Source organism: Caenorhabditis briggsae (genome assembly GCF_000004555.2).
Source record: "Caenorhabditis briggsae complete genome, chrIV, whole genome shotgun sequence".
NCBI classification, from domain to species: Eukaryota; Metazoa; Nematoda; class Chromadorea; order Rhabditida; family Rhabditidae; genus Caenorhabditis; species Caenorhabditis briggsae.
In genome coordinates this window covers 15,932,583-15,951,329 of record NC_013487.2, presented here as the reverse complement: position 1 = coordinate 15,951,329, position 18,747 = coordinate 15,932,583, and the positions used below count along the sequence as shown (strand labels likewise).

General features: G+C 38.2%; 4 protein-coding genes across 4 annotated transcripts in view; 2 read left to right on the top strand and 2 right to left on the bottom strand.

Moving 5' to 3' along the window:
* Nucleotides 1–151: 151 nt before the first annotated feature.
* Nucleotides 152–3,236, top strand: Cbr-mdt-20 (the record flags this gene model as incomplete). Its single annotated transcript, XM_002634783.1, has 4 exons — nucleotides 152–347; nucleotides 1,260–1,465; nucleotides 2,795–2,875; nucleotides 3,123–3,236. 4 exons carry the CDS (start codon nucleotides 152–154, stop codon nucleotides 3,234–3,236), a joined length of 597 nt encoding a protein of 198 aa, XP_002634829.1.
* A 186-nt stretch (nucleotides 3,237–3,422) lies between these two features.
* Nucleotides 3,423–8,762, top strand: CBG13938 (the record flags this gene model as incomplete). The annotated part of the gene is made up of 8 exons (XM_002634784.2): nucleotides 3,423–3,539; nucleotides 4,067–4,155; nucleotides 4,444–4,555; nucleotides 4,691–4,789; nucleotides 6,332–6,618; nucleotides 6,931–7,006; nucleotides 7,222–7,430; nucleotides 8,663–8,762. 8 exons carry the CDS (start codon nucleotides 3,423–3,425, stop codon nucleotides 8,760–8,762), a joined length of 1,089 nt encoding a protein of 362 aa, XP_002634830.2.
* An 824-nt stretch (nucleotides 8,763–9,586) lies between these two features.
* On the bottom strand, nucleotides 9,587–13,455 carry CBG13940 (the record flags this gene model as incomplete). Its single annotated transcript, XM_002634785.2, has 3 exons — nucleotides 9,587–9,766; nucleotides 12,278–12,479; nucleotides 13,412–13,455. 3 exons carry the CDS (start codon nucleotides 13,453–13,455, stop codon nucleotides 9,587–9,589), a joined length of 426 nt encoding a protein of 141 aa, XP_002634831.2.
* Nucleotides 13,456–17,486: 4,031 nt separating this feature from the next.
* The window catches only part of CBG13942, a gene marked incomplete at both ends in the record, with an annotated part of 6,840 nt that continues 5,579 nt past the window's right edge, over nucleotides 17,487–18,747 (bottom strand). The window contains one exon of the mRNA XM_002634787.2: nucleotides 17,487–17,792. Coding sequence (XP_002634833.2) covers nucleotides 17,487–17,792 — 306 coding nt within the window. The remainder of the gene's footprint in view (nucleotides 17,793–18,747) is intronic.

Sequence of the window (18,747 nt, the reverse complement as noted above, 5' to 3'; positions counted from 1 at the left end):
GTCATATTTGACGAATTTCTCGATTTTTCCAGTCAAAAAATTGAAAAATCGAACTACAGTAATCCGAGCGCTCTAAAATCGATTCTTAGCTCATTTTTGCTCATTTTTTCAGCTTTTTTAGCCGATTTTTCCAATTTTCAGCCAAAAAAAAATGGGCGTTTCATGGGTGTTCGAAGCGGAACAAACGGCGAAATCCGTCGAAAGAATTCTGGAAGGAATTGGGGCGGAGCTTATGGGACAATTCCAAGTCGACGTCATACCGTATAACCCGGCGACACCGTCGACAGACTACGCCACGAATATCGTCATGCATCACTCAAAATGTCCACAGTCGACGTTCTCCATTTGTGAGTGTAGTAGTGCGTTTTGGGGGAGAAAATAGGCTAAAAATTGGAAAAATCGTCGAAAATAGCCTAAATTAGTTGAAAATGACTCAAAAATTCACTAAAAATGGCTAAAAATGATCCGAAACAGGTCGGTAATGACTGAAAACCCATCAAAATGGCTCAAAATCTGTCTAAAATGGTCTAAAATGGCTCAAAATCCATAAAAAATGGCCGAAAATTACCCAAAATTCATGAAAAATGGCTTAAAATAGTCCGAAAATGGCCCAAAATGTCCCAAAATCCATGAAAAATGGCTCTGAATCGATGAAAAATGATCTAAAATGGACCTAAATTCATTAAAATTGACTTTAAATTCATCTAGAATTGTCTAAATTGGCCGAAAATTAACCAAAGTGACCCGAATTTCGTGAAAAATAGCTCAAAATTCATTTAAAATTAGTCAAATATCGTCAAAATTGGCCCAAATTGCATGAAAAATGGCTCAAAAAAGTCCGAAAATGGTCCAAAATGGCTGAAAATCGCTCAAAATTTGCGCAAAATAGCTTACAATGGTCCGACATTCGTGGAAAATGGCTTTAAAATTATCCAAAATAGCGCAGAATACGCCAAAATTGGTCTAAAATGTCCGAAAACTTAGTTTAAACAGTCAAAATCAGCAGAAAATGACCCCAAAATCGATTTTCCAGCCTCTGGATTACTGTAGTTGGGATTCTGTGCAAACACCGAGAGAAAGCACTAGATTTGACGACGAAACTTGAATTGTTGCTGAAAAATGCGCGTTTTTTCACAGGAAATTCGCATTTTGTCGAAATCTGTCTAAAATGGTCTAAAATGACTCAAAATCTGTCTAAAATGGCGTAAAATCGGCCTAGTACAGCCCAAAAATGTCCCGAAATCCATCAATTCTTGCAGGTCCAAAGACGGACTTCCGCGTGAGCCCAAAAGCAGTGTGTGACCGTGGATTCGACCTAATTCTGGGCAAATTGGCCGGCGGACTCGTCATCGACAACGCCGGGAAGATCGAGATCAACGGAAACGAGTATAATATACATTCGGACTGGACAGTCCGTGTTGGGACGGCCACACAGGGGACTACGGTCAAGGGAGTCGTGGTGGAGGTGATTTTCAATGATTTTGAAATTCTCAATAGAGCGAATTTGCTGAAAAAATCTGAAAAAATCGGAAAAATCGCTTCAAAAACTCTTTTCCCAAAATTACTGTAGCTTCATTTCTGTGCAAAACACCGAAAATCGAAAATTTCTGCATTTTGTCGTCAAATCTGATGCAAAATTCGGAAAAATCGAAAATTTCTGCATTTTGTCGTCAAATCTGATGCAAAATTCGGAAAAATCGAAAATTTCTGCATTTTGTCGTCAAATCTGATGCAAAATTCGGAAAAATCGAAAATTTCTGCATTTTGTCGTCAAATCTGATGCAAAATTCGGAAAAATCGAAAATTTCTGCATTTTGTCGTCAAATCTGATGCAAAATTCGGAAAAATCGAAAATTTCTGCATTTTGTCGTCAAATCTGGTGCAAAATTCGGAAAAATCGAAAATTTCTGCATTTTGTCGTCAAATCTGGTGCAAAATTCGGAAAAATCGAAAATTTCTGCATTTTGTCGTCAAATCTGATGCGAAATTCGGAAAAATCAAAAATTTCTGCATTTTGTCGTCAAATCTGATGCAAAATTCGGAAAAATCGGAAATTCCTGCATTTTGTGGTCAAATCTGATGCAAAATTCGGAAAAATCGGAAATTCCTGCATTTTGTGGTCAAATCTGATGCAAAATTCGGAAAAATCGAAAATTTCTGCATTTTGTCGTCAAATCTGGTGCAAAATTCGGAAAAATCGAAAATTTCTGCATTTTGTCGTCAAATCTGATGCAAAATTCGGAAAAATCAAAAATTTCTGCATTTTGTCGTCAAATCTGGTGCAAAATTCGGAAAAATCGAAAATTTCTGCATTTTGTCGTCAAATCTGGTGCAAAATTCGGAAAAATCGAAAATTTCTGCATTTTGTCGTCAAATCTGGTGCAAAATTCGGAAAAATCGAAAATTTCTGCATTTTGTCGTCAAATCTGGTGCAAAATTCGGAAAAATCGGAAATTCCTGCATTTTGTCGTCAAATCTGATGCAAAATTCGGAAAAATCGAAAATTTCTGCATTTTGTCGTCAAATCTGGTGCAAAATTCGGAAAAATCGAAAATTTCTGCATTTTGTGGTGAAATTCGGTGTTGTTCCGCTACGAAAAGGACTACTGTAGCTTCATTTCTGTGCCAACCACCGAAATACATCGAATTTGACGCCAAAATGCGAAAAATTCGAAATTTCGCTGAAAACATTCGGTTTTTCCGCATTTTGTTGTCAAATTCGGTGTTTTTGCACAGAATCAAGCCTACAGAAGTCAAAATTGCTCATTTTTAAGCCTAAATTTGAATTTTTGCAGGTTGAATACGATCCGACGGTCATCATTGTGCAGTGTCGTGAGATGATGGCCGAATTCATCAAACAAGTCTTCAATAAATATGTAAGCTTGAATTTTCCGCGATTTTCAGCCCAAAAATCGATTTTGGAGCGCTCGGATTACTGTAGTTTCGATTTTGTGCAAACACCAGGGCGATGCATCAGATTTGGCGGCAGCAGAATTTGTAATTTTGGTTGAAAAAATCGAAACTACAGTAATCCGAACGCTCGAAAATCGATTTTCTGGGGTGAAAAACGGCGGGAAAATCGATATTTTCGCAGTTTCAGACTCAAAAAATCGATATTTGCAGCACGAAACTCAACCGGAAATCTTCAAAATCACCGAGAAACCGGAGCGATACTCAACACTCGACACCATGTGGCAATATCTTCAAATCGCGGCTAAATTGCGCAAAAAGACCTAGATTTTTGAATTTCCCGCCGTTTTTGACCCCAAGAATCTCAATTTTTCGATTTTTATGATATTTTTTATGAATAATTGCACTTTTTTCCTCATTTTTCACTCATTTTTGTCAATTTTCTATGGTTTTTTGCCATTTTTATCGATTTTTTGCTTAAAAATTGGATTTTCAGCCAAATTTCTTTCAGAAATGGGCATATCCTACGATAGCTCGGATCGAGATCTGAGCTTCCGCATTGCGCTGGAATATTTCGACGATTTGCGCATTTTGTTCAATGCAAAGTGCTCGGGACTCGAAGCGTGGCAGGTGGGCGCTGAAAATGAGCAATTTTGAGCCAAAAAGACGCGAAAATTCGAATTTCCCGCCTAGACATTTGATTTGGAGCGAATTTGCTGAGTTTTGACACCTAAAAACGTCGAAAATCAATATTTTCGAGTTTTTCTAGATTACTGTAGCTTCGGATTTGTGCAAACACTGAAAAAAACGCAAAAATACTTCAACGTTTCGTTAAAAGGCCGTTCTCAGGTTACTGTAGCGCGAAAGCACCAGATTTGACGACAACATGCAGAACTTTTCGATTTTTCCGAATTTCGCATCAGATTTGACGACAAATTTTGAGTTTTCCGCATTTCGTCGTCAAATCTGATGCATTCTGTGTGTTTTGCACAGAAACGAAGCTACAGTAGCCTAGGAAAACTGCAAAATTGAGATTTTCTAGCGAATATTGCTCATTTTTAACCAAAAATCGAAATTTTGAAAATTTGCAAAAAAATCCGAAAAATTAAAAATTTCCGAAATTTTCAAAATTTTTCAAAAAATCAATATTCTTGCAGATCGTCTCCTACGCCATCTCCCTGTGCTTCTTCGTCGCTTGGCTCAAGCGACGAATCCGCTCCAATGAACCGCCATTGGTCCAGATAAGGTGATTATTTTAAGCTGAGCAATCTGGAAAAATCTGAAATTTTCGAAAAAAAAATATTTTTTTCGAATTTCTAGGCCAATTCTAGGCTGAAAATTACGATTTTGACATTAGAATTTGCCTAGAAGTGATTCTAAGCTGAGGAGAAATTTTCTGAAAATGTCGATTTTTCAGCAAAAAATTTTTTTTCGAAACAAAAATTTTTGTCTGAAATTCCCAAAAATCATTTCCTAGGCCAATTCTAGGCTGAAAAAGCCATTTTAAGCATCAAAATTTGTCTAAAATTTCCAGAAAGTCGATATTCTCCCTGCTCCGCTCTCTCCCATGGGTCCGTCGGAAGCTGGAAGCGGATTTGGCAAAGGCTCAAGTGGAAATCGAGGAGGAAGTGCATCAATATGATAGTGTAAGTGATAAGAGACATCTGGACACTTGAAAACACAGAAAATCGAATTTTCAAAAAAAAATTTTTTTTTTGAAAATTTTTGAAATTTTTTTTTTTATTTTTAAATTTTTCAAACTTTTTTTTTTCAAATTTCAGATGCGAGAATTCTACAAATTTCTGCCTGAACGATGTATGGATTCTGAGGAGATTCTAGCCGACGGGAGGAGATATGCGATGATGGGCGAGCGAAGGCACGTACAGCACTACGATCCACAGACACGCGACGAGGATATGAAGTTGTCGGCGAAAGTAGGTGAAAACCGGCTGAAGTTGGCTGAAAATCGAGGAAAAATGACCCAAAATTCATCAAAAATGGCCCAAAATGGCCCAAAGTTAGCTAAAATAGCGATTGCTCAGCTTAAAATGTCCCGAAAACAACGCAATTTTGCAATGTTCAGCGATTACTGTAGCTTCGTTTCCGTGCAAAACACACCGAATGCATCAAATTTTACCACAAACTGCAGAAAATTCGAATTTTCAGCGAAAAATCGCATTTCTGTGCATTTTGTCGTCAAATTTGATGCGTTTAGGAGTTTTCCCGGTGTTTGCACAGATTCGGGGCTACAGTAATCCGAAAAATTAACAAAATATGAGCCCAAACACGACTAGGCTCCGTCCATTTCGAAAAATTCACCGTTGACACGCGACGCACGACCGCGACGCGGCTGAAAATGGGAATTTTGGTTTTCTCGGGTTTCAGGCACATTTTGACGCGGTTTAAACATTAGAAATGAGCTTCGCAGCAATTTTTTCGGTTTAGAACCCCAATATTTAAGTGATTAGGTCTCATTCGGTGTTTGCGTACTTTTGGAGCTACAGTAACCCAATTTCCAGGTCTGAAAATCAAAATGGACGGAGCCTAGTCATGATTATATTCATTTTGAAGCTCACGACAAGGCAAATCGAATGACACAAAATAAAAAAATCGAATGCTACAAGAAATTCGATCAAAATTGAAAGGGTTACGGTACTTTCAATTTGTGGTGTGAAAATGGAAACTACCGTAACTTGGTGTCAGTTTTCACCCAAATCGAAAAATCCTATATGAACTGCGTTTCCAGCGTTGTGAGCTTCAAAATGAGTATAATCACGACTAGGCTCCGCCCATTTGGATTTTGGGACCCGAAAAGGGGCGGAGCTAAAAGTTGAAACTACCTTAACTTGGTCAATTTTCACCCAAATCGGAAAAATCGGATAGTTTCACATTTGTTTTGTCGAGAGCTTTGAAATGAGCCCAAACACGACTAGGCTCCGCCTACTTTTGTTTTTCGGACGCGTCGCGGTCGTGCGTCGCGTGCAACATGGAAATTTCAAAATGGGCGGAGCCTAGTCGTGTTTGGGCTCATTTTGAAGCTAACAGCAAGCGAATATCGGAAATCGAAGTTTTGTGACGTTTGAATGAAAAAGACAAAAGTTGTGGGAATTTCAATTTTCAAAGATTCTAAGCAAAAAATATGAAACTACAGTAGCCTGATCAGTTTTCATCCAAATTTCTGAAAATTGAGATTTTTGACATTGTCAGATTCTGAGCTTCAAAATGAGCTCAAACACGACTAGGCTCCGCCCATTTTGAATTTTCCAACTGACACGCGACGCACAACCGCGACGCGCCACTGAAAAATGAAAGTGCGCGGAGCCTAGTCGTGTTGGGGCTCATTTTGAAGCTGTCATCGTGCCAAGCTTGAATTTGAAAGATTTGGATAAACATCAACGGGGTTACGGTAGTTTTTCTTGCAGCTCTTCGACCTATTCTCCCACTCGGACCCCCATCGTTCGGACGCCTTCCCGGGAGTTCGTAAAATGGAAGCGGAGATTCTGAAGATGACGTGTGCCATGTTCCACGGTGGAAACGACGCTTGTGGAGTGGTGGCTGGCGGTGGAACGGAGGCTCTGATGCTCGCCTGCCTGGCCTACCGTAACCGATCGAGAGCAAGAGGAGAGTGGAGAGCCGAGATATTGGCTCCGTCGACGGCTCATCCGGCGCTGGATAAGGCTGCCGCATTCTTCGATATGACTATTAAAAGGTGCGGGAATTTGGCTGGAAATGAGCAATTTCGAGCCAAAAATTCATAATTTCGGCAAAAAACCAGCCAGAATAGCCGTTTTTAGCGCCTAAATCGGTCCAGAAACGCGTTTCCAGGGTTACTGTAGCTTCGATTCTGTGCAAACACCGATAAAACGTCATAATTGACGACAAAATGCAGACAAACTGAATTTCAAGTGTTTTATTTTGCATTTCGTCGTCAAATTTGACGCATTCAGTGTGTGTGTGTGTGTTTTGCACACAAACGGAACTACAGTAATCTCTGAAAACTGTAAAATGCTATTCTTTCCAGAATCCAAGTCTCCGAAACCGACGACACTGCGAACGTCGGAGCGATGAAACGAGCCATCGGACCGCGCACGTGTATGGTAAGTGGGCACCGAAAAATCGATATTTTTAAGCTGAGCAATCTGGAAATTTTCAGAAAAAAAAATTTTTTTCGAAATTTTTTCTAGACCCATTTTCAGCTGAAATAGACGATTTTGACACTAAAAACGTCTGAAAAATCGATTTTCAGCTTAAAAATTGACCCAAAAATCGATTTTAAGAGCCAAATTCAACCCAAAATCGCCAAAATTTCCAGATAATCGCCTCCGCGCCGAATCACATCACTGGAACTGTGGACCCCATCGAAAAACTGGCCAAACTCGCTCAAAGATACCATATCCCACTGCACGTGGACTGCACACTGGCGGTTTCGTACTCCCGTTCATGGAGTACGCCGACTACGCCGTGCCCGCTTTCGATTTCCGTCTGCCGGGTGTTACGTCGATTTCCGCGGACTTGCATCGGGTTAGCACCCAAAAATTGGAATTTCCCGCGATTTTGGACACTAGAAACGCGAAAATCCGAGATAAATCGACCCGTAAATGGGCCTTTTGACCCTGAAATCGCCCTGAAAATCGTTTTTCGCTCGTTTGGACTACTGTAGTGCCAAACTTGTGCAATGCACTATATCTGACGACAAAATGCAGAAAATACTACCGTAACGCCAATTGTGTGTATTTACGGAGAATGTACTATATCTGACGAGCAAATACAAATTTTCGGGTTAAAAACGCGATTTTGGAACTACCGTAACCTGACAAAGGGGATTTCAGAGTCATTTTGACGCAATTTCAACATCAAAAATAAGCTTAAAAACAAATTTTTGGTCTAGAAACTCAAAAACTAGAGCTTATTAGGTCTCATTCGGTGTTTGCGTACTTTTGGAGCTACAGTAACCCAATTTCCAGGTCTGAAAATCAAAATGGACGGAGCCTAGTCATGATTATATTCATTTTGAAGCTCACGACAAGGCAAATCGAATGACACAAAATAAAAAAATCGAATGCTACAAGAAATTCGATCAAAATTGAAAGGGTTACGGTACTTTCAATTTGTGGTGTGAAAATGGAAACTACCGTAACTTGGTGTCAGTTTTCACCCAAATCGAAAAATCCTATATGAACTGCGTTTCCAGCGTTGTGAGCTTCAAAATGAGTATAATCACGACTAGGCTCCGCCCATTTGGATTTTGGGACCCGAAAAGGGGCGGAGCTAAAAGTTGAAACTACCTTAACTTGGTGTCAATTTTCACCCAAATCGGAAAAATCGGATAGTTTCACATTTGTTTTGTCGAGAGCTTTGAAATGAGCACAAACACGACTAGGCTCCGTCTACTTTTGTTTTTCGGACGCGTCGCGGTCGTGCGTCGCGTGCAACATGGAAATTTCAAAATGGGCGGAGCCTACTCGTGTTTGGGCTCATTTTAGAGCAAATCGCTAACAGAATTCAACTTTGACAAATCTCTTAGCTTTGAAATGAGCCCAAACCCGAATAGGCTCCGCCCACTTTGGGGAAATGGGCGGAGCCTAATTTCCACCAAATATAGGCGTGTTTATACTCATTTTGAAGCTCTTTAAACGTCAAATTTGGATTTTTAAGTCTCATGACCTAGATTACGGTTTCTAGGCCACCAAAAACCACAATTTCATTTTTCAGAACGCTATCAGTGGAAGGTCGTAAGTTATCAATGATTGGAGCATCTGGAGATATGGGAAAGAAATTGGAGGACCTTCGAAAGGGATATCAAAAGGAGAAAGAGCTGAAAAGGGAGAAAGCCGAGGCCGCATTGAGGGATAAGGAGGAGTAGAGATGGATTTATCGATTTTTTTGAAAATTTGAAAAATCGAAAAATTTGAATTTTTGAAAATTTCAGTAGCTATTTTTATGTCTTAATTGTAATGTTTCGCCATACTTTTCCAGCATTTTTCATGTAAAATTCCCGATTTTTCATTGATTTTTTGTATTTTTGCCTTTTTGAACCTATTTTTGTAAAAAATAATAAAATTTGTACTTTTACACCTCAAACGTGCCTTAAAACAACATTTTCTGGCTCTACACAAAAATAAAAAGAATTTGAACCCAGGAGGAATCGAACTTTGGTGTTGTGCACCTTAGATTTTAGTGGGAAAAACCCACTGAGCCACTTGGAACACATTTCTGGAAATTGTCGATTTTGACCGTTTTTTGGCATCGAAGCCTGTGTTTAGTGTTTTTAAAGCATTTTTTATAGTTAGAAATGTCAAGGATTGTGTTTTGACATCGAAAACGCTCTAAAAAATTTCAAAATGTTTTTTTTTCAATATTCCAAAAACCTTCTTTCTACACCTCAAATGTGCCTAAAAATGGTATTTTCTGGCTCTACACAAAAATAAAAAAAATTTGAACCCAGGAGGAATCGAACTTTGGAGCTGTGGACCTTAGATTTTAGTGGGAAAAACCCACTGAGCCATTTAGAACACATTTCTGGAAATTGTGATTTTTGAAGGCTTTTTGGCGTATTAAGATAGTTTTTAGCGATTTCTGAGCGTTTTTCATGATTTGAAATAGTGAAAATCATGATTTAAAGTAAAAAGTTCATTTTTGAAAAAAATGTTCGTAAATTTCAGATTTTTCGAAAATTTTTAGATTCTCCGATTTCTCATCATTCGTTGTCCTGCTCCTCCAAAACGACTTCTCCACATTTCCATCAATTCTTGTTTCACATTTTCATTTAATCCTTGCATAAATTGAAATCTCTCCCGACCCATCAAATTTCTCATCTTTTGATTGGCCTGTTGAGCGGCGGGCGAGAGGCGGGCCTCCTGAAATTGCTCATAACTTTTTTGAAATTCAAGAAACTTCCAAAATTCAAAATGGATAATTTAGCGCTTCAAAAGAGCTACATTTTCCTTTTTGAATTTGTTAAAAATCTTGGGTTTGAAGCAGGTCTGTGCGGCAACAAATTGCCGAAATTGCCGAATTTTTGTTGCCGATTTGCCGTTGCCGATTTCGGCAAAAAAATTTCGGCAATTTCGGCAACTGAAATTTTTTTGAATTTAGAGATTTTCACAATTTTTTTAGTCAAAAAAATGATTTCGAAGTTCGAAAAAGCAAATTTTGAATCCATCATCCCTGAATTTTAGAGGAAATGTGTCCCAATAATCATCAAAAATACTTGCATCGCATCTAAAAATGGGCTTCAAATTTGTGAGAGCATAGGAGGAAAATAGGCACTCTTCTAGAATCACGGAACGAAAATTTTGGGTGATCCAAAAATTGCAAGGACCTTCATTCAAGTACTATCCAGAGATCTAACCTTGACATTACATTTTTTTTTGCTCAGTATCCAAAATGACACCCGAAATGTGGTATATTGAGTCCTTAAGGTAGTTGATAGTGTACATGATTAATAGGTTACATAGGACCTTTCCCAGATGTTCTGAGGATCATGGGACATATGAGAGTTAGGTTAGAGGCTGCAACGAGCAGAGTTTTCAAACTTCCTGTCGTTTTTTGGGTGTCCAACATGAAGGAAACATGATGGTTCAGCCTAAGCCTATAATTGAAGAAATCTTATTTTTCATTTTTCAAAAATTGGATGATATTTTTAGATTGAAGAAGCTTTTTTTCAATCATAGGCTTAGGCTGAAACGCCGTGCTTCTTTTATCTGGAACACCCTAAAATGTCAGCAAGCTCGATAACTGCTCGATGTAGCTTTAAACTGAATTTTCAGATGTTCTACAGGTCCTATGTAACCTGTTAACTAGCGTATCTTAAAAAATTGATAAACCCTTTTTTTGTATACTTTTGGGTATTGGACAATGTAAAATTGATGCCAAAGTTAGTATTACGGATCAGGCTTGGTCGGAATCGGAAAATCGAGTTCTCGATTTTTCCGATTTTCCGAATTTTTTTTCGGAAAATTTTTTCTCGAAATAATCATGCTGCGTTCAAAGTGAAGAGGAAATCTCTACTTTGTATAGTTGAAACGGGTGCAACAGTAACCCAAGCGCGGCGAGACCCGCAATCGGTGTCGATTTACGGGGTCGATTTAAGGTGAATTTTTTTAAAATTAATTTTTTTTGAATGAAAACATACTTTAATCACTAATTGAAATACGAGAAAATTCGAGAACTCGATTTTCCGGGAAAAAAAGTCGAGAAAAAATTCGAGAACACGATTTTCCGAATTTGTTTTTCCGAACAAGCCTGTTACGGATACTACTTGTCAAAGTGAAGAAGATAGCAGTTTTTTTTGGATTACCCAAAATTTTCGTTCCGTGATTCTAGAAGAGTGGCGAAAAATAGATATCATGAGTCACAACTCATCAAAAAATTATCCATCTGTCTCAAATCTCTAGGGAACGTGTGTCGTGAGTTGCCTAACAAGTTGAGCGCACTATTTTCAAAACTCACAATTGGAACAAGTATTTTCAACCATTGGAATACCCTCTATTGCTGAAGAGAAATAGTTTGCATAAAAAATGTGGTCTTGAGTTGCCAATTTTTGTAATTACTTTTTTAAGGAACTTATGAACACACATTTTCTGTAGTTCTGAGCCTGATAGAAGCATTTTCAGATGAGTTACGTATCGATTTTACTGTTACCGCCTCTGATGGGAGACGGCAAACACCCTATAAAAAGGGTGCTTGCCTTCTCTTATCAGAGGTTAGAGGAGTAGAGTCATGTAGTTCTCTCTGTAATTGAATAATTTCTATCTTATAAACCTTGTTATTATTAACCGCTACCATTATTATTTACTATTCTTTAATCCCGTATATCCCACCAATAGGGGGTATAACATTACTAAAAAAAAAAGACGCAAAACTTTTGTTGCCGAAAATTTCCGAAAGTTGCCGAATTGTTGAAAAAATTTTGTTGCCGCACAGGCCTGGTTTGAAGGAAGTTACGACTTGATAAAAAAAAATAATAAAATTTCGAAAATTTTCAAATTTTTGAAAAAATTAGAAATTCCGATTTTTGGCTGGTTTTTAACTTTTTTTTTTATGTGAAAATCGTAGTTTTCCGTTAAATTTAGCCGAAAAATCATGAAATTTGATTAAAAATCAGTGATTCAGGACGATTTTCGGTTTGTTGTTGGCCTACAATTTGGGATTCTAGATCACCAATCTTAAGATTGCTCATAACTTTTTTGAAAATTTAATTTTCTTAAAAAACAAAATGGAAAATTTAGAGCTTAAAAAGAGCTACATTTTCCATTTCAGAATATCTGAAAATATTGATTTTGAAGAAAGTTATTATGACTTGTTCAAAAAATTTCGAATAATCAAAATTTTCGAAAAATTCTGAAAATTCAAATTTCGCTCCCAACCTTGTGCCTGAATTCCGCGTCTCCCTTTGCTTTCATCGCTTTGAACTCTTGAAATTTCCTCAGGTTATCTCCAGTCAACACATTTTGAGCCAAAAAATCGATTTTTGATTTTTTCTGGTCCCAAGACATCGATCGATCCTTAAAAATCGCCTCAAACTTCTCCAGAATATTCTTCGGGACGCCTTCTAGAAACGGAGGTCTTCTGAATGCTCCACGTGGCATTGAATGGAAAATCTCGCGCGTTTTCGATTGCTCATTCTCACAATTTGAGCCAGTTTTGTAATTTTTCCAAATTTCCGAAATTCGCGTTTTGGCATCTTGAGGAAGACGGTCGAGGAATGGTGGAGGACCACATGGGGGCTGGAAATTCAAATTTGGCGCGTTTAGAGCTTCAAAATGAATATAAACATGACCATAATCGGAGGGAAATAGGCTCCGCCCCTTTTTGGAACTACCGTAGCTTGGTGAAGCGTCATTTTGACGCGATTTTAGCTTCCAACACGTGTTTAAAAGCGAATTTTCAGTCTAGAAACTCCAAAAACCGGGGCATTAGGTCTCATTCGGTGTTTGCGTAATTTTGGAGCTACATACAGTAACCCCTTCTTGGTTCAAAACCAAAATGAGTGAAGCCTAGTCGTGTTTATACTCATTTTGAAGCTCTAAACTGGACATTTTCAGAAATAAATGTATTTTCGAAATTCGATGAAAATGAAAAAAGTTGCGGTACTTTTAATTTTTCGAAAAGTTCTGGCACCAAAATTGAAACTACTGTAACTTGGTCAATTTCGAGCCAATTCGAAAAATTTTGATTGCATTGTATTTCTTTTGGTTTTTAGCTTCAAAATGAGTATAAACACGACTGCTCCGCGCACTTTCATTTTCCAGACGCGTCGCGTGTCTAGCTGAAATTTCAAAGTGGGCGGAGTCTAGTCGTGTTTGGGCTTATTTTGAAGCAATTAGCTATCCAAATTCAAATTTAATAGAGTCTGAGCTTCAAAACAAGCCCAAACACAACTAGGCTCCACCCACATTGGGGGGCTAAAAGGAGGCGGAGCCTAATTTTCACCAAATATAGGCGTGTTTATACTCATTTTGAAGCTCTTTGAATGATAAATTCAAATATACAAGTATTACCTTCCACGCTCCTCCTCCACTTCCACCAAACCAGCGTTGAGCATGGGCGGAGCCAATGCTCAGAATTAGGAAAATTGGGAAAATTGGAATTTTCATTTTTTGGTATTTTTCAAATTTCTAAAAGTGCTTTTATATTCAAATCGAAATCCATATTTGAACTGGGTTCAAAAAAGTAGTTCGCCAAATTTCCGGCTGTTTTTTAAATAAGCTCCGCCCATTTTCATTTTTTTTTTTTGAAATTTTAGGTGATTTTCGAAATTTGAAAAAAGGAAAAAAAGAACACATGTGACGTCAAAAAAAGGTCTTTTTGTTTGTTCGGCGAATGTTCTTCAGAATTACCCTCTTCAGAAGACGTGTGACGTCACGCCTTCTGAATACATCAGTATCACTTTTTTAAAAGAGAAAATGGGGGGTTTTGCAGTAGTGATAGGTCGGATTTTTGGAATTTTTTGGGGCTTCGAGAACTTCTAAATGAGTATAAACAAGCCTACATTTGGTGAAAATTAGGCTCCGCCCCTTTTAGCCATAAAGTGGGTGGATCCTAGTTGTGTTTGGGCTTGTTTTGACGCTCAGACTCTATTAAATTTGAATTTGGATAGCTAATTGCTTCAAAATGAGTCCAAACATGACTAGGCTCCGCCCACTTTGAAATTTCAGCTAGACACGCGACGCACGACCGCGACGCGTCTGGAAAATGAAAGTGCGCGCAGCCTAGTCGTGTTTATACTCATTTCGAAGCAGACCCTTTATATCTCGGTTACTGTAAACGATATCAAAAAGTTGCCAACTAATAAAATGTTGCCGATATTATGATAAACAATTTATCAGTTGACAACTTTTTGATATTTCTTACAGTAACCGTGATCTTTAGGCTCAAAGTTGGGGGAGAGAAAGCGGGGAAGGACACCCCTTCCAACTTTGAGCTTATATATCTCGGTTATTGTAGGGAATATCAAAAAGATGTTAACTGATAAAATATTGGTGATATTCTGATAAACAGTTTATCAGTTGACTATTTTTTGAAATCTTTCAGATGGTTTGAGATATTTGAGCTAAAAGGTCGGGGAGGGGTTGCGAGGAAGGTCATTTTTCTCAGTTTCTGTTGAAGATATAAGACGATGAAATTTTCAAAATTTTTAACATTCGTTCGAATAGACCTTTTTTCTTTCTCTCCATAAAACCAAATCACACTTTCCTTATCACTTTTTTGCTCTGATTCTGAGTTTCTTAATTTTTCGGATTTTAAGATTTTTATGACAAATTTTAAAAATATGGATTTTCGGGGTTTTCGGTGATGAAGGAATCTGATTTTTTTGATTTCAAAAACAAGTTTAGGTCCTAAAAATCCCAAAAAAAAACCAAACAAAACAAAATCAGTACCGAAATTTTTAGCAAATTCTCAACGCCCCTCCGAAAACACAATTCCCTTGTAAATTAAGATAGTTTAAAAATTTGAAATCGTTGAAAATTGCATATCATCTGAAAGCTCAAAATTTGAAAATCAAAATGCGCTAAAGATCAAGTTTCTAGCGCAAGTTTGAAGCGAGTTATACCCCTTTTTTGAAATTGAGAAACGCAGAGGAACGAGAGCACTCTCGCTTCTCTGCGTCTCTACAGAATCTTGGAAGCGCTGTATCTTGGCTAAAAATAATGCTAGAAACTTGCTTTCTAGCGCATTTTGATTGTCAGGTTTTGAGCTTATAAATGATATACAAAACTAATATTTTGCTTCCTTTAAGCTAGGTTAGCCTTTCTGGAACTCTCTAAAACTATCTTAACCCATCCATACTCACATTCCATTGTCGATAATCCTCCTTCCCACTATCCGGCAACATCAAAACCCTCCAAATTGCTACTTCATGGGAAAGACATTACCTCTATCTATTCTTGTCAAGCCCCCATTATATTCTATTCTTCTTCCTAGAAGCGTATCTGTAACTCTTCTTTCTTTTTCCTTTTTCTGGTTCTAAAGAGAGAGAGAGGGTGAGAAAATGGGATTAGAAACAATGGGTTACTGTAGATGATGTGATTTATTCACTATGGCTCATGGGAAGGACACTCCACACTGTTCTCTTTGCTCCTAGGGAACCCAGAGAAACCGGAATTTTTAAAAACCTTAAAAATGCTAGTATCTCCGAAATCCTTCCTGCTCCTTCTTGCCCTTACTAGAAGTTGAATTTTTCAATTTGGATGAAAATTGGCAAAGTTACTGTAGTTTCATTTTTCATGCCAAAAATGGTTCAACAAATTGAAAATACCGTAATTTGGCAAATTTTCATCCAATTCGAAAAATTCAACTTCTAACGCATTCGCCTTGTTATGAGCTTCAAAATGAGTATAAACACGACTAGGCTCCGCCCATTTTGATTTTTGGGCCCCCATAACGGGGGTTACTGTAGCTCCAAAAGTACGCAGACACCGAATGAGACCTAATGGAGCTGCGGCGGCGGATGTCAAGGTTAAACTGTATGAGGATGGAACTAGTGAGTCTTAAGAGTTTTAAAATTCTTCCAGAAAGCTGCGTTTTTCAAAGTTGATTCCAAAAATATAGGTTTCATTTGATTTGAGCAAAAACTAAGCAAGTTATGAATGATTTCCATTGGATAAACAAAATTTAGAAACTACGGATTGTCCGAAAAAAAAATAAATGAAAATAATTGTTTTTTGATGCTCATTTCAAAACTATAGATTTCCTACAATTTGAGCTAGAACTAAGCAAGTTATGACTGATTTTCTATGATTTTGGTACTGCTGCGCAGTATAAAAAGTTGTCAACTAACAAACTGTTTATCATAATATCAGCAACATTTTATCAGTTAATCTCTTTTCGATATCTCTTACAGTAACCGAGATAAACCGGGTCAAAGTTAAGGGGTCGGCAGCCGACGGTCTAGCCCATCCTGCAAGCGTCGACTTCTCAACAAACACCGAATGAGACCTAATTCCTTAGTTTTTGAGTTTCTAGACCAAAAATTTATTTTAAAATTTATTTTTAATGTTAAAATCGCGGTAAAATGACTCTGAAACCCCGAAAGATTAAATTTTCCAAGTTACGGTAGGTCCAAAAAGGGACGGAGCCCATTTTCCCGGATTATAGTCATGTTTATATTCATTTTGAAGCTCTCAACGCGCCAGATTCAAATCTTCAAGTTTTACCACACAATTCCAAGTGCTCCAGCACTTTTTTTTTGAAAATTTCGACAATTTCATTTTTGGCATTTTTTGAAATTCTAAAAATCTTCTTTCTACACCTCAAACGTGCCTAAAAATGTCATTTTCTGGCTCTACACAAAAATAAAAAGAATTTGAACCCAGGAGGAATCGAACTTTGGTGTTGTGGACCTTAGATTTTAGTGGGAAAAACCCACTGAGCCACTTGGAACATATTTCTGGAAATTGTCGATTTTGACCGTTTTTTGGCGTTCGAAGACTGTTTTTAGTGTTTTTAAAGCGTTTTCCATGGTTTTAAACGCTGAAAATCGTGTGAACAGTATCAAAAAGACTCATTTTATTTACAGAACAAAAAGAATGAGAAAAAAAAATAGTATGCCATAATAATAATTGTTATAATTATAAATTTCAGGACCACAAAGAAGCCGAAAAACAAGTGAATGAAGGGAGAGGGGATACTGTACTACGGGAGACACAACAAAATTCCGCGCGTTTAGAGCTTCAAAATGAGTATAAACAAGACTATATTCCTAAAAATAGGCTCCGCCCCTTTTTGGAACCACCGTAACTTGGTGAAGCGTCATTTCGACGCGATTTTAGCTTTCAAAACGTGTTTAAAAGCAATTTTTCAGTCTAGAAACTTGAAAACTAGGGGATTAGGCTTCATTCGGTGTTTGCGTACTTTTGGAGCTACAGTAACCCCGTTATGGGGGCCCAAAAATCAAAATGGGCGGAGCCTAGTCGTGTTGGGGCTCATTTTGAAGCTAAAGGCAAAGCGAACTGAATGGTGCGGGAATTTCAGAAATTGGGTGATAATTTGAAAAGGTTATGGGTGTTTTAAGGGGATGGAAGGTGTCAAATGACCTAGCGGGGGACCAGAAAAATACCATAAAATCAATAAATTCTAGTTCAAAAGCGAATTAACTACTGCTCCCACATTCAGATTCCTCAAATCCGCGTACGTCTGTCCGCATCCAACGAATACAATCGGCTGTCCAGTGATATAGGTCATCGAAACGGCCGCACCGACCTTATCATCGATCGTATCGAACTTCGTCAGTACTATTCCATCGATAAGGCGGGGCTTCTGACCGGGCGCCGCGTGATTGGCCAGCGCTTCGTTGAATTTCACCAGCTGGTCCACTGCTTCGTTTCCGACCAGCGCCTCACCGACAAAGAGCACCAGATCGGGCTCGTTTACACGGATTAGCTGGAAATTCGATAGTATTATTGATTTTATTGAATTTGGAGCTTTGAGAGCTTCAAAATGAGTATAAACACGACTACGATTAGGCTCCGCCCCTTTTTTGGGGGTTCACAAATCAAAGTGGGCGGAGCCTAGTCATGTTTGGGCTCTTTTTAAAGCTTAGACTCTGTCAAACTTGGATTCGGTCAACAAACTGCTTGAAAATGAGCCCAAACACGACTAATCTACGTCCACTTCGAAATTTCCTTCGGCACGCGTTGCAGGGCCGCGTCGCGCCTGGAAACATGAACGTGGGCGGAGCCTAGTCGTGCTTATACTCATTTTGAAGCTCTTAACGAGGCAAATGTGTAAATAATGAAAATTCTCAAATTGGATGAAAATTGATCAAGTTACGGTACTTTTAGGATTCTCAGAATTTTTTGACAAAAATTGAAACTACCGTAACTTTGTCAATTTTCATCCAAATTGAAAAAATCAACTTCTAACGCATTTGTGTCGTTGAGAGCTTCAAAATGAGCCTAAACACGACTAAGCTCCGCCCACTTTCATTTTTATACCAAAAAGGGGCGGGCATAAAATTGAAACTACTGTAACTCGGTCAATTTTGATTTTAATCGAAAGATTCAAATTGGATCGCATTTGACACGTTTTGAGCTTCAAAATGAGCCCCAACACGACTAGGCTCCGCCCATTTTGATTTTTGGACCCCATAACGGGGGTTACTGTAGCTCCAAAACTCCGTAAACACCGAATGAAGCCTAAAGCTTTAGTTTTCGAGTTTCTAGACCAAAACATCGCTTTTAAGCTAGTTAAAGTGGTTGTAATCGTGCCTAAATGTGTCGAAAACATTAAAAAATCAAAATTTCCCAGGTTACGGTAGCTTCAAAAGTACGCAACCTGAGAAATTCGAATTTGGAGCTCGTAGACACACTTTGACGAGATTTCAATGTCAGATATG